This window comes from Mustela nivalis, assembly GCF_964662115.1.
Source record: "Mustela nivalis genome assembly, chromosome: 6".
NCBI lineage: Eukaryota > Metazoa > Chordata > Mammalia > Carnivora > Mustelidae > Mustela > Mustela nivalis.
In genome coordinates, this window is record NC_139025.1 from 5,527,395 (window position 1) to 5,553,003 (window position 25,609).

The following is a 25,609-nucleotide window of genomic DNA, read 5'->3' on the forward strand; positions in this document are numbered from 1 at the left end:
TTGGCCCCAAGTGAAGCGGAGAGAGAGGGCAGCGATCCGCCGGGGCTTTCCTCCGCGTCTCCTGCCCTGCTTGTTCCCAGAGGCCCGTCTATAGATGAGGAAGCAGGCTCAGAGAAGCGAAGCACCCGCCAACATCCCAAGCAAGTGAGTGCTGGGCTTGGGGCCTGAGCCGGCCTCCCGACTCCAAACCCCACAGGGTTTGCAGGCAGCCAGGGTGTGTGCTCAGTGCAGGAGACCGGGTGGCAGCTGGGGCCACACCCAACCCTCACAGCAAAGCCTGATTTAATACAGTCTGTAAACAATGCTCATATTAAACAAGCGGTAACGGGGCGCCTGGGTGGCACAGTCAGTTAAGCGTCTGACTCTTGGTTTCAGCTCAGGTGGGGCTCTCAGGGTCCTGGGACTGAGCCCCTGTCAGGCTCCACGCTCAGCACAGAGTCTGCTTCAGATTCTCTCCTTCTCCCTTTGGCCCTCCTGCTCGTGCTCTCTCTCTAAGATAAACAAACAAACCTCTTTTTTTTTTAAGTAGTAATAATAATATGTCACCGCAGGGAAAGCAATCAGAAAACCATGAGCTGGAATCCAGACCCAGAAGATACTCCACACAAGAAAGGCAGAAAACCACCCAGTTCAGGCTACGCTAGACGGCAGGACATCCGGACTCTAGGACCTAGAGCTGGACGGTGGAGAGCAGAGGCGGGTCAGGCAGACCGGAAGTGCTCTGGGAAAGCAGTCACCACCCCCCACCCCCACCCCCGGCAGACAAGGGCAGGCAAGGGCAGCCCTTCCTCCCCGCCTTGTCCAGATTCCTTCACAAATCACTCAGTCACTTGACAAGCGTGTCCGAGGACCTGTTCAGGCTGGATCTGAGGAGACACACCCTCATGGAAACACCTGTGGGGGTCCCGCCACACTTCCCTCTGGCTCCATGGTGAGAGCTGCACCTGGCCAAAGACCCCTGGTCCGGAGTGCGCGGGACCAGAGGAGGTGATCAGCTCCTTCCTCCCTGAGACTTGTCCAGTGGGAACAGAGGAAGGAGGCAGCCCCTTGCCAGCGGCTGCTGCCGTAAGAGGGGAGCAGGCTAAGCCAAGGCCTAAAGGGCAAGAGAGGGACTTGTCCATCCTTGGCCTGCCACAAGGAGGCCTGAGAATGGGGCCAGCATGCACCCTCTGGTCCAAACTGCCTCGGCCCTGCGACCAATGGTGGTCTGATATTATTATTATCAATACTCCCTGCTGTTGTTTCCTGAGTGCCTACTACATACACATCCCGCCCGCCAAGAGCTGTACAGACCTCAACCTCATTAACCCTCACAAGCTGGGTATCACCAATTCTCATTTCACAGACAGGGAAACTGAGGCACTGGGCGGCTCAGCACTTCCATGCAGCCACACAATGAAAGGTGACGGCAGGATTTAAGTCTGCATATCTGACCCCAAAGCCTGTGTCCTGCCAATGGGCCACATGTGCAGTTATTCATTTACACCTACTGTGTGCCCGGGGCCAGGCGTACAGCAGGGAACAGGCACCCAGAGTCCTGGGAAGCTTACACTCCACTGCACACACCTGTGTGTCAGGGACAGGGAAAACCTCAGGCAGAGCAAAGCACTCTGGATAAAAAGACTGAGAATGACAAGAGCGTGTTAGACACAGAGGTGAGGGCAGACTCCCTAAAGGCCCACTGTCTACACATCCCATGAGACAGGCAGGGAGCCAGGGGGCACTAGGAGAAATCATGACCCAGCGGGAGGGACAGCAGGAGCAAACGCCCTGAGGCATCACACCATGGGAGCACCATGGAGGGAGCCGTTAGCCCATAAGGGATACCGGTGATATGGGAAGGTTCCATTTCACAGATAAAGTGACCTGAGTCTGGGCATCTAAGATCACTGAGCTGCCCACACAGAGCAGGGAACTCATCGGGGCGGGGGGTGAGAAAGCGTGTGGGCGGGAGGCCCAGCAGGGCGGCCACAGGAGGGTGAGGGAGGGAGTGCCCATCACTTGCACCACGTTCTGGATGGACGTTCTCCTGGCCTCTGCTCCCCCTGCCACCCTGCCAGGTCCAGGGCCTCATGGGCGGCTCCACTTCTGTAGGGACCAGGGCCTTAGAGCATGGGACATGATTCTCTTTCTTTTCACCAAATAGGCCATTCTTGAGCCTAAAGAAAGAAAGTGCTCCCAACCTGAGCTCCACCAACTTCCAGCCTGGCAGCATACAGAGTCACTGGGCCCCTGCATCCCGCACAAGCCTGGGGGTTCACTTCTCTCAGCAGCCTGAAAAGCAAGTGCCCCGCCACCAAGTTCAGGCACAGCAAGTGCTACATCCACTCAACACCCACTGCCTGCCAGGTTCCCCACTGACGGTGGGGCAGGGATGAAGGCTAGAAAACGAGTGGGCCCTTAGGACAAGCCTGACCTCAGCTACCCTTCTCTCTTCCCAGAATGCCTGACTCATGGACCCCTGAGCAAGCCAGACATACTGAAATAAACATATTTATGCACCAACCCTCTGCAAGCTCCAGATGCCTTTTCCCACCTGTCCAGTTCCCTTCCTAGGACTGGAACCCCTGGTGCAGTGACACCTACCAAAGACTTGACCTCCTTGGAGCCGTACAGCAAGCCTGCAGGCAGAGGGTCCTGCCACCGCCTTACAGATGGGGAGAATGAAGCTCAGAGAGGAGACGACTCACAAGGTCTCAGCTGTGCTGACCACAGGGCTAACCCGGAACCCAGGTTCTGCAGAGGCAAAGCTGGGTACCCCATGGCTCCCAGTCCCCTGGCTCCCCTGCCCACGGGCCTCCTGGTCGGTCCTCTACGCTCCCTCACTGACTGCCCTGCCGGGGATGTCGCCTCACCTGCTCACAGCCTCCCTCCAGCAGGAAGCCTTCCAAGGCCACGGGGACACCCCTGCTCCCCTGCAGTTCCTCACCTACAGTGGATCCTCGGGCTCTCGGGAGGCCCTGAGACTTAGTGCTGGCCCTGGTGAGACTTAGTGCTAAGGCTCACCTGCCTGTCCAGGCCCCGAAGGGGCCAGGTCTTCCTGCCAGCCTAACTCCTCAGGGCTCCCCAGCAGCCTTCTGCACGCGCTTCTTCACTGGGATGGTGTGCACACCCTACAGGGAGTGGGACGCCCCGAGCCACGCCTGGTGGGGAGAGAGAGGCAGCCTGGGCCCCGCAACACTGGTGGGGACTGCCGTGCTCCCATACGGAGCTCCTGAGGGCAGCTCTAAGACCCAGAGCCCCCACTGGGCCCCCATGGCCCCAAGAGTCAGGTCCCTCATCAGCAGAGGGGGTGCCCCATCTCAAGCTCCCACTGGTCTATCCTGGAGCCCCAGAGGGCCTGAGAGGGCGCAGGCACAAGGCGGCGGCCAGCACACATCTGTCGCTGAGGTAACCTAAGAAAGAGCGGACACCCACATTTATTGAACAGCCACCTGCCAGCCACTTCCACTAATGCGGGCCTCGCAACCCTGAGGCAAACACGTCTCTGTTCCCATTTTACAGATGTGGAAACCGAAGCTCAGAAGGTTTGACCGGAGGCAACGTCAGCACTTCCTCACCCCCACCCACCCCGAGGAACAATGGAAGCCCGGGGCCTGGCCAGCATCCAGAAGGCTCTGTACTAGGAGGCTCAGTGCCAGATCTTAACGTCGCCCTCCCAGGAGCAGGTGGCGAGGACGGAGGGCAGTACAGGGTGGAAGGCGGTGCCCACACAAGCCTCGGTATGCCCTGGCAGCGTGCGCGCCCGGCTGGCGGTGCGAAAGCTGTACAGCAGGACTCGGCCGTCGGCGCTGCCCGTCACCAGCAGGTCACCATCCGGGGAGCACTCGCAGCCCACCGAGTAGCCTTCTACCTGCAGAGGGCAACACAGAGGGTGAGTGGGCCGCACAGCAGCGGCCTCGGCAGGCAGCCCGGGCTCCCTCCATAAGCCCGGGGCCCAGCAAGGAGCCTGCTGCGCGGAGCTGGTTGAGGGAATGCGGCTGGAATGGCTTCAGCAAAGCTGCGTGTCTGGTCTCTCACTGGCGGCCACGGGGTCCCCCGACCCCTTCTGCCCCAGGGAAGCAAGCCTCAGTGGGATAAGGGGACAGGTGCAGATAGAGCCCCCACCCCTGTCCTGTCCTCCCTCCCCCACCCCCATGGCCTGTCCTGTGAGCCACTAAGTCAGGGAAAACCTTTCCTGCCGGGCAGCTGGGGCCTGGACATAGGGCCGGGGGTGGCCCAGGGCGTTCAGTGAAGACCAGGCCACACGGCATGCGTCCCCTGGGAAACAGAAAAGAGAAACTACCCAGAAAGAGGGTCTGTGCATTCTGGGGCCCCAGGTCGACCGCGGGAGGCTATGGGGTCAGGGCTCTGCTCTCGAGCTGGGGGACAGGAACTCAGTACCTTGTGCCCTTCGTAGCGCCGCCTCCTGCTCATCCGGTAGGGCCACACAGCAGAAAAGAGAGCCAGATAGTTGCCATTGGTCTGCGCCAGGAACACGGGCTCCCGGGGGTGCAAGGCGAGGCTGGGACAGGTGTACCTCTCCTGAGAAACAGTGAGGCCACAGAGAGGGTCGGAAAGGCTCCCACTGCCCCGCAGCTCCAACAAACACGCCACCAGCTCTCTACTCTTGGATCCTCGGGTCCAGCCCCCACAGCTGGGCTTCCGGGTCTGTACGCATTTCCTAGGGCTGTTGTGACAAAATGCCACAAACTTGCTGGCTGAAAACTACTAACATTTACTCTTAGAGTCTTAGAAGTCAGAGGTCTCACCAGGCTAAAAGCAAAAGTGTCAGCAGAGCCACGTTCCTTCTGGAGGTTCGGAGGGTAATCTGTTTTCTTGCCCTTCCTAATATCCCTTGGTTCAGGGCCCTAGTGACGGACTGAAAAATGGCTCCCCAAACTACCTCTATCCCCTGATTCCTGGGCCCTGTAAATGTCACCTTATATGGCAAAAAATGTGGAAGAGCTGTCTTTGTAGTTAAGTTAAGCTTCTTGAGGTGGGGATATTATCCCCTAATATTGCCCTAAATGCAATCACACGTGTCCTTAGAGAAGGAAGCCAGGAGATCAGACATCCAGAAAAGGTGACACAGAGACAGAGCAGAGGGTCTGAAGAAGCGGGGGCAGACACTTCCCCAGAGGCTCCAGACCAAATCTTGACTTGAACCCAGTGAGACTTAGTGGCCATCCGACCTCCAAAACTGAGAGTGAATCTGTTAGTTTAAGCCACCAGCTCTGAGGTACTTTGCTACAGAGTGACAAGAAACAAGTCCACACACCCCCTCCCACCTCCATGGGGAGCCCTCAGGGTAGCCTTCTCAGGTGAACGGCCAGGCAAGAAGACGAAGGCACGAAGCAAGTGTTCAAAGCACAAGGCAAGGAGCCGGCACTGTCTGACAGGCTGGGTCACATGGAAACACCCCCACAAGCTCCCTTCTCGAGGCACCTGTTCTTCCTTTATTCTAAGTGTCGCCCTGAAGCCACATGGTCTAAAAGAGCCCAAACTCGGGGAGCCACATGGGGAGCAGGTGGAATACAGCTGTGGACTCCTGTGTCCGTCGGGGGCACAGCGGCCATGGCCGCCTGCTAACAAGCTCCCCTGCACGCTGCCACCAAGTAGAGCGCCTGCTCAGCCGCCCAGGAAAGGTAGACGTGTGATTTTTAAGAGGGCCAACGGCTGGGGCATTCAGCACTTCCCCCTCCACGACCTGCCCTGGTTTCTGCACAGGCTGTTGGACGCAGAATGCCAGGTGGCCAGGCGGGCCCATGCAGCACCCCCACAGCCTGTCCTTCCCAGGGTTACACGAGCTCCCTGCTGTAAAGGTCTAGAGGCTGGTTTGCTCAGGGTCATGTAGAAGCTCCAGAGAAAAGGAAAAGCAGGGAAGGGGAGCAGGTATATATATATACACCTAGTATATATTTTTAAATTCGGCAGAGGGAGTACCAAAGAGATTAGCCATGGCTTAATTAAAATCTTATAAGATGATGATGACAGACATGATGGCAAGGGTGGTGGTAATGATGATGGAAGTGGCGGTGATGATGATGGTGGCGGTGATGGTGATGACAGTGGTGGTGGCAGTGGTGGTGGCGGTGGTGATGGTGATGGTGGCGGCGGCGGCGGTGGTGGTGATGGTGATGGAAGTGGAGGTGATGATGATGGTGGTGATGGTGATGACAGTGGTGGTGGCGGTGGTGGTGGCGGTGATGGTGATGGTGGTGGCAGTGATGGTGGTGGTGGTGATGGTGGTGATGATGGGTTGTTGGTGGTGATGTGATGCTGGTGATGGCGGTGGTGGTTATGTGATGGTGGTGGTGGTGGTGGTGATTTTGGTGATGGTGATGATGGTGGAGATGGTGATGATGGTGGCGGCGGCGGCGGTGGTTGTGTTGGCAGTGACGGTGGTGGTGATGGTGGTGATGGTAATGATGGTGGTGGTGGTGGTGATGGTAATGATGATGGTGGTGGTGGTGGTGATGGTGGTGATGGCAGTGGCGGTGATGGTGGTGATAGTGATGGTGGTGGTAGTGGTGGTGGTGTGGTGATGGTGGTGATGGTGGCGGCGATGGTGGTGATGGTGGTGATGGTGGCGGTGACGGTGGTGGTGGTGGTGGCGGCGGTGGCGGTGATGGTGATGATGGTGGTGATGGTGATGATGATGGTGCTAATGGTGGTTTGGGTGGTGATGTGGTGTTTGTGGTGATGGTGATGGTGGTGGTGGCGGTGGCGGTGGTGGTGATGATGTTGGATTTGATGGTGGTGACGGTGGTGACAGGTAATGCACTGATGGAGAGCCCCCTGTGCCTGGCATGTGCTAGGTCCTTTATAAGCATCATCTCCTTCAATTCTCAGAAACCCTCTATGAGGTAAATAGCCTTCTCATCCTCAATTTCCTAAGAGGAAAATGAGAATCAAAGAGGCTACAGGACGGGCTTCTAAGTGGTGAATCTGGAACTCTAAGAGAGGGGGTCTAACCTTGGGTCCCCGCTTGACCTTCCAAGTCACAGCTCCTGCCAAACACACTTAGCAAGGGCGGGACAGAAACCTGGGGGCTGGCTGGGGTGGCAGAGGGAAAGCAGGAGTGTCTTGGGTTGTGTGGCTATCTTCTACTTATCTGGATGAACGGCCCCCCACACCCTCCCCTGCGGGGTGGCAAGGCCAGACAGAGGAGGACTAGGACAGTCATGGAGGTGCTGTGATCTGGAGCCTCTGGAAAGCTTTCCAGGCAGTCCTGGACCTGAGCTTGTGTCCCTGACCCAAGAGATTTCAGGCACCTGAATGGTCTCTAAAGATCCTGCCACTGAACCATCCTCACAGGAAGTAACCTGAGATCCCAACAGCTTAGGGCTACATCCTACAGCTGAAGCAAAGAGAAAAGCAATGCCAAACAGGGTTTCTCACGTGGAAAATCTGGTTGGAGATTTTGGCAGAGCTCCGGAAATCCCAGGCAATAATGGTGCGGTCAGCAGAGTCCCGGCTTGAAGCATCTGTGCTGCTCAGGAACTCAGAGCCTTCCTGGAGGAAGAGGATGTCCAAGGTCTGCTGGATGGTCGCCTTGTAGCTTCTCACGACCTGCAAGAGTGGGCACCTATCATGCTGCTGGGCCCCAGGAGTATAGGGCAGGTACGCGCGGGGAGGGCCACCAAGGCTGCTGTATCTCCTAGCAGCCCAGCACTGCCCTCACTGGCCCCCAGACAGCAGGAGGGTCCACTGAGGGCAGTGCTGGGCTGCTAGGAGATACAGCCTTGCCTATGGCCCTTCCCCATAGACAGTCCTCCCTGTCACGTGCCCACCCACCTACTGACACATGGCCACCATCCACTGGCCACCCAGGGAGGCGTGATGATCTTTCCAATCACGCCAGTCACCTAGAGAGAGCAGCTGGAGACTAAGAAAAGTGAGCTCTGAGAAGGACCCATTGCCCAAGGGCACCTAAAGGGCATCAATGATGCCCTTTGACACCAGGCCGTATTTAGTGAGAGGCTCTTGCTTCCAAAGATGTCACATAATTCACACCTCACAAAATTCCAGCCTCTTCTCTCTGGAACAGTAACTGTACTACAGAAAGCCAGAGTCCTTGGAGACCATAAAGCCAGAACCACAGTACACAGAGTAGCTTTAAAGACACTTTTACTTCTTAGCATCACGGCCAATATTTCACAGCTTCCTGTCTTGTAAACCAATGTGATTAACTGTCAAGCACCTCTGTTTTCTCCAGAGCACTTTACCAGTCAACCTCCATTCTAAAGCAACTGGTTTAGGTTGGGGGCGGTCCCAGTACAGACAAGTAGCTCCACTTTACAAACGCACAGACAGCACACTCCAGACTGCAACATTCAGCAAGAGGCCAGGACAAGGTGGCCTCTGGCCTTCCTGCAGGTCTTGGCTGGCCTGTTTACCAGCTCCCAGGGCGCCACCATGTGGCCACAGCATAAACACAGTTCTCTGGTCCCTTGCCTGGGGCTCGGAAAGTCTTGACAAATTTTTTTTTAACTGGAGTTCACAACCTTTAAAATTTTGCAGATATTATTTCCTATCATCCTCTTTTAAATGTGTGTAAGTCAAATTCACATTACATGCAGCACTCTATAAAGTCAGTTTAGGAGTTTTGAGACCCATTATCCAGATGAGGAACACTGAGGCTCAGAGATGTAGGGATATGCTCGAAGCCCCACCACCAGGGTGGTAGGCTTTTCCCCATCCCTGCTGCTTCCCTGGGGCCCACAACCCAGTCTCCTACTGGCCACTCCTTACTTCAATAAATATGGGACAATTTCCCTGGGGAGGGTAAGGACAAATGCTGCTCTTTTCTGAGCCTCTTCAGAAGTAGCCCCTAGCTAAGCTGATTTCAGGAGATTTTGGAGATTTTGGAGCCTGAAGAGCAGTCCCTAGGCAGAAAAGAGAGGGCAGCCCTCCAGGCCTCTGAGCACGGGGCAGAAAGCCAACCTGGGGCTGCTCCCCTGCCCTGAGCCTCACAGCATGTGGACCGGGACAGGAGGCGGCGGCCGGGGGAGATGTCTCCCCAGCCCGGGCCTGAGGGGCCCAGCGGGGGTGCGGCTAGCCGAATGTTCCGCCTGCCCAGTCTGAGGCCGGGGCCTGGGGCGGGGTGCCACACGCCTTCACAGTCTCCAATACCAGCTCCCGTGAGTTTGCGCAACATTCCAACTCACAAAAGTGCCTTCCAAGGCAGTGTTTGGAATCTGCTTCGGTGGGAGGGGAGAGAAGAGGGAGCGACGCCCCATAATCCCGGCCCTGGAGCGATCTCTTGGGCAGCTCCTCCCATCCCAGCACCATCCCAGTCACCCCCCACTTCAGCCACCCCAGGCCTCCACCGCCTGGGCCTCATCGTCTTTATTCCCCTTCCCCAAAGCCCTCTCCGTCACGGCCGCTCAGCTGAGCAGCAGGAAACCCAGAGACGGCCGGGGTAGCAAACACCCAGAGAAGAGTGCGTCTGGCCCGCCTGGCGTCCCTGGCTGTGGCCTGCACACTGGGCAGCTGGTCGTCCCCAGCGGTGGGGGAGGCACAGAGGAGCCCCCAGAGCTACAGCGTCTCACAGATGATGGCCCCTAGTGGGTGCGCACACATGCCAGGCAGTGCCTATCTCCCCGCAGGGACCGTGGGCTCCGCGGGCAGGTTCCGGCCCACACACTGCAGCCCTCTCTCTGGCCGCAGCACCCTGACCCCTATAGGGGCTAGGGAAACACCTTTCCTGACCCTGGAAAGGATAGAGGAAGAAGAGGGCTCTCCTTGCCACTTCCGAGTGCCCAGGAAGTGGCAGCCGCTGAGCAGGCGTGCCACATAAATTAGCTTATGACAGCCCAGAGGTAGCTTTTCCCAGAGGGCGGCATGAGGGCCCAGAGAAAAGCAAGGTGCCAGGGGCCCTCGGCCTGTCCTTGACGGGACTACCTGCAAGCCCACCAACACACCTGCGTCCAAAGACAAACTTTCCAGGAGAATGAAAACCATTGTTCTGTACGTTCCTGAGAGCGGATGGGAACGGCCCAAATCATTAGGGCACCATAAAACTGAATGGCCGAGAAACAAGCCGTGTTCCGGGCGATCCCCGCCAATAACGCTGCTGTAAGTGGCAGGCTGACCTTTGAAGTGATCGCCGCTGAACGTGATTTACTCGCCTTCACAACTGCTCCTGCCCCGGGAAAGAGCAGAGGAGCCATTTGTGTGTCTAGCTGGTGGGTTTTATGGTGACCTTAATTACACGGACAGCTGGTGTGTCCCACCCCAGGGGCATGGGACGGTGCGGCGCGGCCTAAGCAGCCGGACCCGGAGGGAGCCCTCCTCGGACCCTTCTGGCAGCCGGCGGCCTCTGTCAGGTAAGCAGATACTTGGCTGAAGGCTCTGGCTTTGGGGAAAATGGGAGACGTAATCCACACCACGATATACTCAGGTATGAAAATCACGCAACATCCCTGAAATCTGACACCTGCTTGGCCCAGCAGACAAACCTGGGAAACTCTGGGCGGACTCTTGATTCATCCAAAGCACAGGCTGCCCTTCCTTGTGTCCCTGCCCCTTCCAAAGTGCATGGGTTTGAGGCGCAGGCTGGGCTCCAGTTCTGGCCCAGCTGCTCACTTTCTGGATGCCTCGGAGAGTCCCCTCCCTCCGCAGACCTGGCTTTCTGGTCATCACCACCAAGGGCCTGGACTGGCAAAGCAAACCTCAGCCCCTGGGAGCTGCTGGGCCCCAGAAAGGAGGAGGGCTGGGGTGCCCTAGCTCCCTGACCCCAACCCACCACTTCACTGCACCCAAGCCTGAGGAAAGGCAAGGGGACATAGTGCTCTGGCTCCCATGGGATGCCGTGCTCCCTCAGTCACCTGCCTACCCCACAGGACCATGAGTTCCTGGGGACCGGCACCTGTCCCATTTCCGGGTCGCCCCTAGGGCAGCACTGGGTCTGCACAGCACAGGCGTTACGAAGCTGAGTTGAACTGATGGCTGGAGGATACGGGAATGAGTGGTTGCACAAATGGACGAGCGAACAAACAGAAAGCGTGAAAAGCAGGGACTTTAAGGTCACTAGCTCCCAGCGACATCCTGGAACTTGGGGCTGAGCCAACACTTGGCGAGCTGCCACCACTGGCTCCGTTAGACATCCTTGGAGAGGACATTCATTCTCAGGGTCCTCCTGTGGTCCTGGACACAGAGACAAAGGAAACCTGACTCTCAAGGAACTCTGAGACCACGGCAGGCGTGGGAGGCAGAAGGAGACCGTCTCGCTCACTGTCACATCCCCGCTTGCCCTGTGGAGGCTGGTGGAGGCCTCCCTCCCTGGGAGAGCGCCCAAGCTCTCAGGCAGACGCCCGGGAGCCCTGCTGCTGAACTTCACCATCCTGGGCAACCAGGCCCGTCCGCCTCAGCCTGCGCACCTGTAAGGCGAGGAGAGTAATGGGGCCGGCAGCAAACAAAGCCACTGTGCCTGGTCAGTGCTGACCCGAAGCAGATATCCAGAAACCCTCTCTTCTGGAGCCAGCCGGAACCAGTGTGCCCAGCTTGGAGCCATGGGTCCTTGGGCAAGTTTCTTCTCCCCAGAGTTCAATCTCTTCTCCCTGAAAATAAACCCTGAGGTCTCTTCAAATGCTAAGATGTCAGGAACTACGCATAAAATAAGGCAGGAGAAGTGAGCAAAGGGCCCCTTTCTATAGGTGAAGTTCACAGAAGCAGCCAAACACAGAGCACAGTGGACACCAAAAAGGGCTCTGTTAATAAATTTTAAAAGGATCAGAAATTTATGTTAAAAAAAAAAATAGAAAAGGGACCTGAATGAGTTTTTCTACAACCTGGAGCTGGGGGAACAATTCTTAGCCATGACTCTGAGGCCAGAAGCAATGAGAAGAAAAATGGGTTAACCTGGCTACATGAAAATAATAGTAATAATTTTAAAAACTATTGCATAGCACCAAAAAAAAAGTAAATAAAAATGACAAATGGGAGAAATATTTGCAACTTACGTTAGAGGTAAAGGTTACCATCCCTACTACACAGTTTCTCAAAAGAGATGATAAAGACCCAGTAGCTCTACAAAAAAGTGCTAGAGAAGGGAATACAGAGTTCACAAAAAAGGAAATGTAATTGGTCCTTTGATTTGCTCATAACAAGAGAAATGCAAATCTAAATTACACAGAGGTAGCACTTCTTACCTATCAAATTAGCAAAATCTCAGTTTGACAACACACTCCATTAGGCGGCTGTGGGGCATTAGCTAACTGGACACGCTGTTGACAGAAACACAAAATGACACAATCCCTGTGGAGAGAACTGGGGCAACATCAAGGAAGAATACATGCCTTGTTTCTCAGCAATCTGCAGGACCCAGCAAAGCAACCTGCAGGAACGATCCCAAAGGTCTACCAGCAAAACCCCAAAAAGATGTAAGTACCCCACCAATAAAAGCAGCAATACTTATAAAAATAAAAAACTGGAAATAACCCAAACGTATATCTAGAAGGGACCAGTGGAATAAACCTTCGAACACCCACACTCCGGAATATGATGCAGCCACCAACAGCGGGGCCTGCCCTACCCCCCTACTGCGGGGAGGCCTCCAAGGCACACAGTCCCGTAAGAAAAGCCCCAGGTGGCAGAGAAGCAGTGTACGAGGTGAACGGAAGTGGGGACAGGAACGTGTGTGTGTGTGTGTGTGTGTGGCTTGCTTCCATTCAAAACAACAGCAAAGGGGCTCCTGGGTGGCTCAGTGGGTTAAGCCTCTGCCTTCAGCTCAGGTCATGATCCCAGGGTATTGTTGGTCCCACATCAGGCTCCATGCTCAGCGGCCAACCTGCTTCCCCTTCTCTCTGCCTGCCTCTCTGCCTACTTGTCTCTGTCTGTCAAACAAATAAAAATAAAATCTTAAAAAAAAAAAAACCCAGGCCACGGTCGCCAAACTGTGGAAAGAACCAAGATGCCCTTCAGCGGACGAATGGATAAGGAAGATGTGGTCCATATACACTATGGAGTATTATGCCTCCATCAGAAAGGACAAATACCCAACTTTTGTAGCAACATGGACGGGACTGGAAGAGATTATGCTGAGTGAAATAAGTCAAGCAGAGAGAGTCAATTATCATATGGTTTCACTTACTTGTGGAGCATAACAAATAGCATGGAGGACAGTGAGAGATGGAGAGGAGAAGTGAGTTGGGGGAAATTGGAAGGGGGAGAAGAACCATGAGAGACTGTGGACTCTGAGAAACAATCTGAGGGGTTTGAAGGGGCGGGGGGATGGGAGGTTGGGGGAACCAGGTGGTGGGTATTAGAGAGAACACGGATTGCATGGAGCACTGGGTGTGGTGCAAAAACAACGAATACTGTTACAATGAAAATAAATTTTAAAAAAATTAAAAAAAAAAACCCAGCAAGATAAACCAGAAACTAAAGAAGTAAATAACGAAAGAAAGAGAATGGAGGAGACAGGATTAGAGACAGAACCCTGGGATCATGACCTGAGCCAAAGGCAGATGCTTAACCAACTGAGGCACCCAGGTGCCCCAGGAACTACATTTTTTTTTTTTTAAAATAGAAAAATTTAGAACTGGAAAAAAAAAATCATAGAATAAGCTCAATAACAAAATGGAAGTGACAAAAGAAAGACTCTGTGAACCTGAAGACAGATCGACAGGAATGATACAATCTGAAAAAAAAATTATTTATAGACCCTTAGGAACCTGTGGGATAATACCCAAAACTTAAGTAGTTTTGTCACTGGAGTTCCTAAAGGAAAGAGGAAAGACAGCAGTGCAGAAGAATATATATGCTTGTTGACTCAAAGTACCCAAATTTGGCAAAAGGCATAAACTTAGAGTCAAGAGGCCCACAAGCCACGAAGAGGATACCAAGGAAAACCAAGCCCCGACACAGCACAATAAAACCGCTGAAAAGCTAAAGGAGAAACCTTGAAAGCACCAGGAGAGAAACGAAGCATCACAGGAAGCAATCTGAAGGACTAGGGGTATCAGAAACTGTGGCGGCCAGGCGACTGCGGACACGGTGAAAGTGGTGACAGGATGGAGCGCCAGCGCAAGATGCTACAGACAAAAGCATGTCTTTGGGAATGAAGGGGAGATAAAGACTTTCACAGATGAAGAAAAGCTAAGTAAATGTATCATCAGCAGACCTGCTCTCTCTACAACAAATGCCAGCCGGGTGCCTTGAAACACATTTTTTTAAAAGATTATTTATTTATTTATATATTTGACAGAGAAATCACAAGTAAGCAGAAAGGCAGGCAGAGAGAGAGGGGGAAGCAGGCCCCCCACCGAGAGAGAGCCTGATGCGGGACCTGATTCCAGCACCCTGGGATCATGACCTGAGCCGAAGGCAGAGGCTTAACCCACTGAGCCCCCCAGGTGCCCCCGGAAACACATTTTAAATACAAAGATAGAAAAAGGTTAAAAGTGGGGCACTTGGGTGGCGCAGTGGGCTAAAGCCTCTGCCTTCAGCTCAGGTCATGATCTCAGGGTCCTGGAATCGAGCCCCTACTTCCTCCTCTCTCTCTGCCTGCTTCTCTGCCTACTTGTGATCTCCCTCTGTCAAATAAACAAAAATAAAAATAAAAAAATCTTAAAAAGAAATAGATTAAAAGTAAAAACATGGAAAAGATATGTCATGCTAACAGTAATCAAAGTAAATCAGGAACCCCTAGGTTAATAACAGACAGAGGAGATTTCAGAATAAAGAATATCACCAGGGATAAAGAAAGTCTTTCATAATGATTATAGAGTCAATTCATCAGGGAAACATAACAATCCTCAATGGTTATGAACCTAATAACAGAGCCTCAAAATAAATGAAGGAAAACTAATAGAACTTAAAAAGGAAATAAGACAAATTCACTCTTCTAGTCATATATTTCAACCAGCTGCTCTTAACTCAGAGAACAAATAGTCAGATATATCAGAAAGGATACAGAGGACTTGAGTAACACAATTTGCCAATTCAACCTAATTGAGATGTCTACAACACTACTCTCAACAACAGGAGAATAAACATTATTTTCAATTACACACGGAACATTTACCAACGTAGAACACATTCTAGAACGTCAAACAAGTCTCAATAAACTTAAAAGGATTCAAACACACAATGTATGTTATATACCACAATGGAATTAAAAATCAACAAAAGATATCTGGAAAATTCCCAAGTATTCAGAATCTAAACAGCACACTCCTGTAATAATCCAGGGAGCAAGAAGAAATTTAAAAAGCTATTAGAGGGGCGCCTGGGTGGCTCAATGGGTTAAGCCTCTGCCTTCGGCTCAGGACATGATCTCAGGGTCCTGGGATCGAGTCCCGTATCGGGTTCTCTGCTCAGCAAGGAATCTGCTTCCCCCCTCTCTCTGACTGCCTCTCTGCCTACTTGTAATCTCTCTCTGTCAAATAAATAAATAAAATCTTTAAAAAAAATTTAAAAAGTAAAAAGCTATTAGAAAGTATTTTTAACTGAATAAAACTGAAACCACAATGTATCAACAGTTGCGTTAACATTAACGTAGTTGTGACTCCCAGAGGGAAATTAACGTAACAATCCCCCCTTTCCCACGGTTTTGCTTCCCAGAGGTTCAGTCACGGAGGTCAGCTGTGGTCCAGATGGAGATGATCCCCCTTCTGGCCTAACGCTACCGTCACACGCCCAAGTCACTCATTTCACCTTATCATTTTATCATCCCACATCATCACAAGAAAAAGAAGGGGAAGTACAATATAAGATATTTTGAGAAAGAGACCACATTCACATAACTATTATATTGTCACATTATTAGTTATTATTGCTAATCTATTACTGTGCCTAATTTATAAATTAAACTTTATCATAAGCATGTATGTATAGGGAAAACACAGTATATCGTATATACAGGGTTCAGTCCCACTGTGGCTTCAGGCATCCACTGGAGGTCTTGGAACACGTCCCTCATGGACAAGGAGGAGAGCTCCTGGGGCACTGAAGATCTATGTTAGAAAAGAACAAAAGTCTCAACTTCTAATTTAAGAAACTAGAAGAAGAATACAAAGTTTAACCCAAGGCTTAAACAGAAGGAAATAATTAAGAAAAGAAATCATTAAGCTTTTAAAAGGAAAAGAAACAAAGAAAAATCAATGAAACAAAAATCTGGTACTTTGGAAAGGTCAACGAAATTAACAAGGCTCTAGACAATTCATGCCAAAAAATTAGATAACTTTGATGAAAGAAGAAAACTTCTTGAAGGATACAAACTCCCAAAGTCGCTCAGAGAGAAAGAGAACACTGGAATAATCCGTACTTATTAAATAAATTTTGTCTGAGGTTTCAAATCTTCTCCAAAAGAAAATTTCAGGCTGAGACAACTTCACTAGTCACTTCCAGAAAATAGAGAAGAAATAATAGCAACTCTAAATAAACTCTTCCAGCAAACTGGGGAGAAAGGAACAATGCCAAAGTCATTCTATGAGGCCAGCATTGCCCTGATACCAAAAGGAGACAAAGATATTACGAGACAAGGAAAGAGCAAGATCCCTTTGAACACGGATGTGAAGATTCTTCACACATTTTAGCCAACAGAATCCCAAATGATACAAAGGGGATAATAAGTCATGATCAACTGGCATTTATCCCAAGAATGCAAGGTTATTTTAATAACTGAACACTCTATTGACAAAACCTACCACATTAACTGAGTAAGTAGGAAAAACATATTATCCCTCAAAAGATGTCAGAAAAACAACTGACAAAATCCAACATTCATTCACAATAACAACTCAACAAACTAGGAATAAAATGGAATGTCCTGAAATTCACAGGGGCAGCTACAAAAACACATAGCTAACATATGTAACCGTGAAAAAGAATGAATACTTCCCCTCTAATACCAAGAACAAGGCAAGGATGTCCACCTCGCCTCTTCATTTCAAAACAGGTCTGGAGGCTTAAGCCAGTGCACTAAGCTGGAAGGAAGGGACAGAACGCAGCATCGGAAGGAGGAGGAAAAGGCATCCAGATTGGAAAAAAAAGAATTAAAGTTGCCTTTATTCACAGATGACATGATCATCTTTGCAGAAAATACAATATCTACAAAAAAGCAACTAGAAATAATAAATGACTTAGAGTTAGGGAATTCAGGATGAATACACAAAAATAGGTGTATTTCCATATACCACCAATATACAATTAGAAAATTACAATAGTGTAAAAATATAAATATATAAGGGTAAGACTAACAACAATGTGGAAGAGCTATACAGTGAAAACTACAAGACACTGGTGAAAGAAATTAAACTAGATATATTCTTTTAAAGATTTATTCATTTTAGAGAGAGAGAGAGTGTTCATAGACATGTGGGGGGTGGGTAGGAGCAGAGGGAGAGAGAAGCAGAGAAACAGACTCCTCACTGAGCGCAGAGCCCTAAGTAGGGCTCAATCCCAGGACCCTGAGATCATGGCCTAAGCCAAAATCAAGTTGGACATTTAACAGACTGAGCCACCCAGGCACTCCAAACTAGATTTAAATAAATGGAGAAGTATACTATGCTTCTGGATTGAAAGACTTGAAATTGTTAAGAATTCAATTCTCCTCCAGAACTGGTTGGTAGATTACATACAATATCGTTCAAAGTTCAAGCAGGCCTTTTGGGGTAGAAAATTGACAATGTGGTTATAAAATTGAAATATAAGTGCAAAGAACTAGAACAGTCAAAACAATTTTTTTTTAAAGATTTTATTTATTTATTTGACAGAGAGAAATCACAAGTGGATGGAGAGGCAGACAGAGAGAGAGAGGGAAACAGGCTCCCCGCTGAGCAGAGAGCCCGATGCGGGACTCGATCCCAGGACCCCGAGATCATGACCCGAGCCGAAGGCAGCAGCTTAACCCACTGAGCTACCCAGGCGCCCGAGTCAAAACAATTTTGAACAAGAAAAGAATTGGAAGACTTCTACTATCTGATTTCAAGACTCATTAGATGAAAATAATGAGAAAGATTAAAAGAAAACAATGGGGTACTGGTGTAAAGACAAAGTAAGTAACGGGAGAGAAGATATTATAAAAATAGACCTACACAGGGACACCTGAGTGGTTAAGCAGCTGCCTTCGGCTCAGGTCATGATCCCAGGGTCCTGGGATCGATCAAGTCCCGTATCAGGCTCTTTGCTCAGCAGGGAGCCTGCTTCTCTCTCTGCCTCTGCCTGCCATTCTGCATGCTTGTGCTTTCCGATAAATAAATATAGTCTAAAACAAAAAATAGACCTAGACATATTCAGTCAAGAATTTTCCCATAGTTACAAAGGTGTGGGTATTGTTTGCAATAAATGTTGCAGGAATACTGAATATCCACGTGCAAAACCAGGAATTTCTATCCATTACCTCGTACGATGTACAGAAATTAATATGAGATGGATCACAAATTAATATAAAGCCCAAAACTATACAACCTCTGCTACTAAACACAGAAGCAAATCTTGGTGGCCTTAGGTGCGGCAAAGTTTGCTTAGACATGACACTAACAGCATGATCAGAAAAGAAAAACAATGAGAAATTAAACTTTATCAAAAATTTTAAATTCTCTTCCAAAAATACATTGAAAACGAAAATATAACCCACGCACTGGGAGGAAGTATTTGCAAATCATACATGTGATAAATAAATAAATATATATATATATATATATATATATATATATATATATAACTCTCAAAACTCAGTAACACAAAAACAGTCTTTTTTTTTTTTTAAAAACGTACAAGACACTTAAGACTTTCATCAAAAAAATACACAGATGGCAAAGAAGCTCATGAAAAGATGTACAACATCAGTAGTCATTTGGGAAATGCAAATGAAAGCCACAGGGAGATGCCACTACACTCATTTCAGAATGACCAAAATTTAAAGGGCCTATCATAGCAAGTGTTGGCTATGACACAGAGCTGTGGGACCCTCACACAATGTTTGTGGGACTGTAAAACAGTGCAACCATCTGGAAAACTGGAATTTTCTTTAAAAATTAAATATATACTAGGATATGACCTAGACATTGTAATCCTAGATATTTATCCAATATCTTGGTCTGCTCGGGCTGCCATAAAGAGGTACCACAGTCTGGGACTTAAATAACAAACGTCTATTATCTCACAACCCTGGAGGCTGGGAGTCTAAGATCAAGGTGCCAGCAGGGCTGGTTTCTGCTGAGGCCTCTCTCCTTGGCTTAAAGACTGACTTCTTGCCGTGTCCCCATGTGGCCTTTTCTCTGCAGCACCGAGAAAGCTCTGTTGTCCCTTCCTCTTCTTTTAAACACATGGGTCCTATTTGGGATTAGGGCCTCACCTTTATGACCTCATTTAACTTGAATTACCTCTTTAAAGGCCCTACACAACCACACTAGGGGTTAGGGCTTTAACATATGAATGGGAGAGGGGCACAATGTCATCTGTAACACCCAAAGAAATGAAAACATGTATTCACAAAAAGGCTTGTACGTGAATGTTTATAGCAACTTTATTTGTAATAACCAAAAGCTGGAAACAACTCAATGTCCATCAGCAGTAAATAGGTACACTACGGTATATCCTTACTGTGGAACCCACCTATCAATATGATGGGATAAACTATTATTTGTACATACAATAACTTGGATCAACCTCAAAATAAAATAACTATGCTGAATTGGGGGGAAAGCCACCTTAAAAAAAGAGTACATACCCTATGACTATATTTACACACAAAAAAAATCCTAGAAAACGGAAACTAATTTATAATGACAAAACGGGGCGCCTGGGTGGCTCAGTGGGTTGGGGCCTCTGCCTTCGGCTCGGGTCATGATCCCGGGGTCCTGGGATTGAGCCCCGCATCGGGCTCTCTGCTCAGCAGGGAGTCCGCTTCCTCCTCTTTCTCTGCCTGCCTCTCTGCCTACTTGTGATCTCTGTCTGTCAAATAAATAGGTAAAATCTTTATAATGACAAAACAGATCTGTGGTACCTGAAGACAAGTGTAAGCCATGGAGGGGCAGGAGAAGAAATTACAAAGGAGCCCAAAAATGTTTACAGAGGATGGATATATCACTTAATTTGACTGTGCGGACGGTTCCATGGGATGTATACATATGTCAAAACTTACCAAACTGCAGACTTCAAATATGCAGTTTAAAGTAAGTCATTTATACTTCCATAAAGGTATTTTCACGAAGGGCTGACATGGAAAAAAACAAAGGCAAGATAAAGATTTTTTTTTTTTTTTTGGATAAACAAAAACTGAGATAATTCGCCACCAGGAAGTCTGTACTAAAAGAAATGCTAAAGTAAGTTCTTCAAACTGGGGGAATGAAAAATAATAAATAATTAATAAATTAATAGTGCCAACAGATAGATGAAATATAATAGTAAATGAATGAATGAACAAGAATAATAATATAAAGTAATGAAACAAGGGCAGCTGGGTGGCTCCGTCAGTTAAGTGCCTTCAGCTCAGGTCGTGATCCCAGGGTCCTGGGATGAAGCCTTGCAGCTCTCACTTGCTCTTTCTCTCTCTCTCAAGTAAATAAACAGAATCTTTTATTCCTAAAGATTACTTTTATTTTTAAAGATTTTATTTATTTGAGAGAGAGCATGAGAGTGAAAACAGAGGGAGAGGGAGAAGCCCATTGAGCAGGAAGCCTGATATGGGGCTCAATTCCAGGACCTGCGACCATGACTTGAGCCAAAGGCAGATGTTTAACTAATTGAGCTACCCCCAAATAAATAAAATCTTAAAAAGGGGCGCCTGGGTGGTTCAGTCAGTTAAGCGTCTGCCTTCGTTCGGCTCAGGTCATGATCCCAGCGTCTTGGGTTCAACCCATACATTGGGCTCTCTGCTCAACGGACAGCCTGCTTCTCCCTCTGCCTGCTGCTACCCCTGCTTGTGCTCTCTCTCTCTACCTTGTTCTCTCTGTCAAATAAATAAATATAATCTTTTTAAAAAGTAAGATAAAATAGGGGCACCTGGGTGGCTCAGTGGGTTAAACCTCTGCCTTCGGCCCAGGTCATGGTCTCAGGGTCCTGGGATGGAGCCCCGCATCGGACTCCCTGCTTGGAGCCTGCTTCCCCCTCTCTCTCTGCCTGCCTCTCTGCCTCCTTGTGATCTCTGTCTGTCTTTTTTAAAAAAATAAGATAAAATAAAATCTTAAAAGATAGTAATGAAATAATGTTAAGACCAATTTGAGGCCAACACATTTAACAACTTAGATGAAATGGACAAATTTCTTGAAAGAAAAAAGTTACAAAGTGACCAAAGAAGAAACAGAATACCTGAATAGCCCTATATATACCTTAAAATTTTTTTTGTAATGAAAAATCTTCCAACAAAGAAAACCCTAGGTCCCGATGCCCTCACTGGTGAATTCCATCAAACATTAAGGAGGAAATAATACCACTCCTACACAAACATTCAGGGAGTAGGTGATGAGAGATTTTTCCACTCATTTTTTTGAGGCCAATATTAATCTCACATCAAAACAAGATGAATACAACACAAGAAAAAAGTATAAGCCAATAATCCTCATGAACAAAAATATAAAATCCTTAACAAATTATTAGCAACTAGAATTATCCATATATTAAAAAAATAATACATCATGACCAAGCAAGGTTTATTCCAGAAATGCATGGTTTATGTAACATTTCTTTTAAAAATCAATGTAATTCACCATATTAACTGAATATAGGAAAAAATACAGATGTGATAAAATCATTTGACAAAGTTTAACACCAATATATGGTTTAAAAAAAAAACCCTTCAGAAAACTAAGAATTGAAGGTAACGCCCTTCAACTGACTCAGGATATTTCCCCAAAACCCATATCTAATATCATTCTTAATGATGAAAGGCTGAATGCTTTCCCCATTAGGTAGGAACAAGATAAGGATGTTCACTCTCACCACTTTTATTCAATATTGTACTGGAGATGCTAGTTATTGAAATACAGTAAGAAAAAGAAATAAATGCATAACCACTGGAAAGGAAGCTAAAACTGTATTATTCACAACGTGATTGTGTATGTGAAAATTCCTAAATAATTCATGAAAAAGCTATTAGGACTAAGACATAAATTTAGTAAAGTCACAGGACACAAGGTTAAGAAAGTTAATAGTATTTCTATATATTAGCAATAAACAATTGGAAAGTGAAATTTAAAATAAAATTCTATTCACAATAGTATCCCAAACCACGAAATACAAAGGCATAAACGTAATACAGTATGTCCAACATCTAAACACTGGAAACTAAAGAAGACCTAAATGAATCGAGAGAGATGGTACGCTCACGGATGAGAGAACTCAATACTGTTAAGATGTCAATTCTCCCAAAACTGGTCTGTAAATTAGACACAATCCTAATCAAAATACCAGCAGGCTTTCCCCTGTCTTTTGCAAGTAACTGACAAGGTGACTACAGAATTGAAATGGGAATATAAAGAACCTAGAATAGCCAGAACAGTTTTGAAAAAGAAAAAAAGTTGGAGGACTTGCACTGCCAAAATTCAAGCACTGCTACAATGCCATGGTAACCAAGAAAATGTGGTCAAGCAATCAATGGAACAGAAATGAGTACCCAGAAAGACACTCATGCTTACATGGTCAGCTGATTATCAACCAAAGATCCAAAAACAATCTAATTGAAAAGGAATGTCTTTTCAACAAATGGTGCTAAAACAACAGAGTATTTCACACAACAAAAATATAGGAAGAAGGGCTCCTGGGTAGCTCAGTGGGTTAAGTCTCTGCCTTTGGCTCAGGTCATGATCTCAGGGTCTCTGCTCAGCAGGGAGCCTGCTTCCCCATCCACACCCCACCTGCTTCCCTGCCTACCTGTGATCTCTCTCTCTGTGTCAAATAAATAAATAAAATCTTAAAAAAAATTATATATATATATAGAAGAAAACTTACCATACACAACAATTAACTCAAAAGGATCACAGACCTGAAAATACAAGCAAAAGTGTGGAATACTTTATTTATTTTTTAAGTAATCCTCTGCGTTCAACATGGAGCTCGAACTCACCACCCTGAGATCAAGAGTCACCTGCTCCCCTGACGGAGCTGGCCAGGTGCCCCGACAGTGTGAAACTTTTAGAAGAAAACATAGGAGAAAATGTTCGCAACCTCAGAGCAGGCTCTTAAGACAGAACACAGGAAACCATGGAAGGGATGGAAACAAGCAAAGAATATACAAAGAACTCCTAGAACAACTACTTGTCCTTCACCACCACCACCACCACCACCATCGTCCTCATCATACGTGGGTCAGAGATTTGAATAGACCTTCATAGAAGAGAGTCAATATTCAAACCCACGAATCAAGAATGTAAAATTAAAACCACAAGCAGACATCACTGCGCACCCAGTACTGTGACTACAGTGGAAAAGACTGACAAGGCCAAGGGCTGATGAGAGTGTGGAGCAAGTGAAACTTTCCCACACTGCTAATAAGAAACAGCTTGCCAATTTATCATAGGTTTACACATACACATGGCATACCACTTAGCAATTACACTCTCAGTTACTGACCAAGAGAAATGGACAGAAACATCCACGCAAAGACTTGCTCATGGATACTCACAGCAGCTTCACTTATGACAACCAAACACTGGAAACAACCCAAACTGTCCACAAACAGTTAATGTAGACACAAACACATAACCACCCACGGAACACGACTTGGCAATCACAAGGTATCCTGATACATACAATACGGACAGGCACGGAACACACGTGAACTGAGAGAAGCCAGATATTAAAGGATACCTGCTATAGGATTCCAATTATATAAAAGTCTAGAAAAATGCAGACTGCTGTGTAGTGACAGAAAGTGGATCAGTGGTTACCTCAGAGATGAAGGACAGGGAGGGCAGGAGAGAACTTCTGGTGATAGAAATATTCTGGATCCTGCCTGGGGTGGCAGCTCCATGGACGGACGCGGCTGTCACACCGAGCATGCGGACACATGGCAGTTACGGCATGTAAGTGATACTGCAGTCAAGCTCATTTTAAAAAAAAAGACACCTAGGTATCTTACGGTTTTGGGTGCAACTGTAAATGGGACGGTCTCCTTAATTTCTCTTTCTTCTATCTTGTTGTTGATTTTATATCTTGACACTTTACCAAATTCCTGTACAAGTCCTAGCAGTGGTGCAGCCACTCTGGAAAACAGCATGGAGGTTCCTCAAGAAGTTGAAAATAGAGCTACCCTACGACCCAGCAATCACACTACTGGGTACTTACCCTAAAGATACAAACGTAGTGATCCAAAGGGACACGTGCACCTGAATGTTTACAGCAGCAATGTCCACAATAGCCAAACTACGGAAAGAGCCTAGGTGTCCATCAACAGATGAATGGATAAAGATGTGGTGTATATATACAGGAATACTACGCAGCCATCAAAAGAAATGAGATCTTGCCATTTGCAACCACATGGATGGAACTAGAGGGTATTATGCTGAGTGAAATAAGTCAATCAGAGAAAAACAATCTTCATATGATCTCCCTGATATGAGAAATTTGAGAGGCAGAGTAGGGAGCTTCAGGTGTAGGGAAGGGAAAAATGAAACAAGATGGGATCGGGAAGGAGACAAACCATAAGAGACTCTTAATCTTAGGAAACAAAAGGAGGGTTGCCAGGGGGAGGAGCATATGGAGGGGAGGGCTGGATTATGAACACTGGGGAGGGTAGGTGCTATGGTGAGTGCTATGAATTGCGTAAGCCTGACGATTCAGACCTGTACCCCTGGGGCAAATAATATATTACACGTTAAAAAAAAAAAAGTTTTAAAACAAAACAAACAAACAAAAAAAGACATAAGACTTAGGGGGCCAGGGTGGGGGAAAAATTAAAAACAAAAAGACAGGGGGTCCTACTTTTAAAGAGGTTCACTCACCAAATAAAGGGCAAATTGAGTATTGGAATAACAGCCACTACTGACTGAAATGTATCAAATGTTATAAATCCCTGAGTTTATAATGAACCATGAGTTTATAATGATACTTAGAAAAAGCAAAACAGAGGCACCTGGGTGGCTCAGTCATTTCAACAGCTGACTTTTGATTTCGACTCAGATCATGATCTCAGGACCTCACATCTACCCCCAAGTCAGACATCAGGCAGTCTGCTTGAGGATTTTTTCTCTTTCCCTCGCCCTCTGCCCCTCCCCCTGCTCACATGTGTGTGCTCTCTCTCCAATAAACAGGTAAATTATAAAACAAGAAAAGAAAAGAAAAGAATTGTACCTTCTCTGTCCTACTCCAGACCCACGGAGTCAGACCCAGAAGCAGAGCAGCGGGCACCGGGGTTCCATGTGTCCACCACAGTGTGGGGAACAGCGCTGCAGCTACAGCCGCCAGTTTGTAAGACATACAGGGAACCGAGGAATGTGATAAATGACACTAGAGGGGATGCAGGAAGGAAAAGGAACACCCAACCAACTGATTCCCCAATGAATAAGTTACCAGGAAAAAGAAAAGGAAAACATACTAAACAAAACTTGAGAGTTTTATCAACCAAATGTCTAGATTCTGATTTAAAAGAAGCAACTGTTTGAAAGTGTTTGAAATGATGAAGTAATCAGAGAAATCGGAATACGGGTCAGATGTCTGACCGTATTACAGAATTACTGCT

At 47.9% G+C, this 25,609-nt stretch overlaps 1 protein-coding gene across 6 annotated transcripts in view; it reads right to left on the reverse strand.

Annotated features, from left to right (window-relative positions):
* Positions 1-3,391: 3,391 nt before the first annotated feature.
* WDR25 (WD repeat domain 25) overlaps positions 3,392-25,609 on the reverse strand; it is a 140,465-nt gene continuing 118,247 nt past the window's right edge. For all 6 annotated transcript variants that reach the window (XM_082737681.1, XM_082737676.1, XM_082737677.1 and 3 more), the window contains 3 exons: positions 7,384-7,554; positions 4,384-4,524; positions 3,392-3,853 (listed from right to left, as the gene is read on the reverse strand). In XM_082737681.1, coding sequence (XP_082593807.1) covers positions 3,632-3,853; positions 4,384-4,524; positions 7,384-7,554 — 534 coding nt within the window. In that variant the 3' untranslated portion in view covers positions 3,392-3,631. The remainder of the gene's footprint in view (positions 3,854-4,383; positions 4,525-7,383; positions 7,555-25,609) is intronic.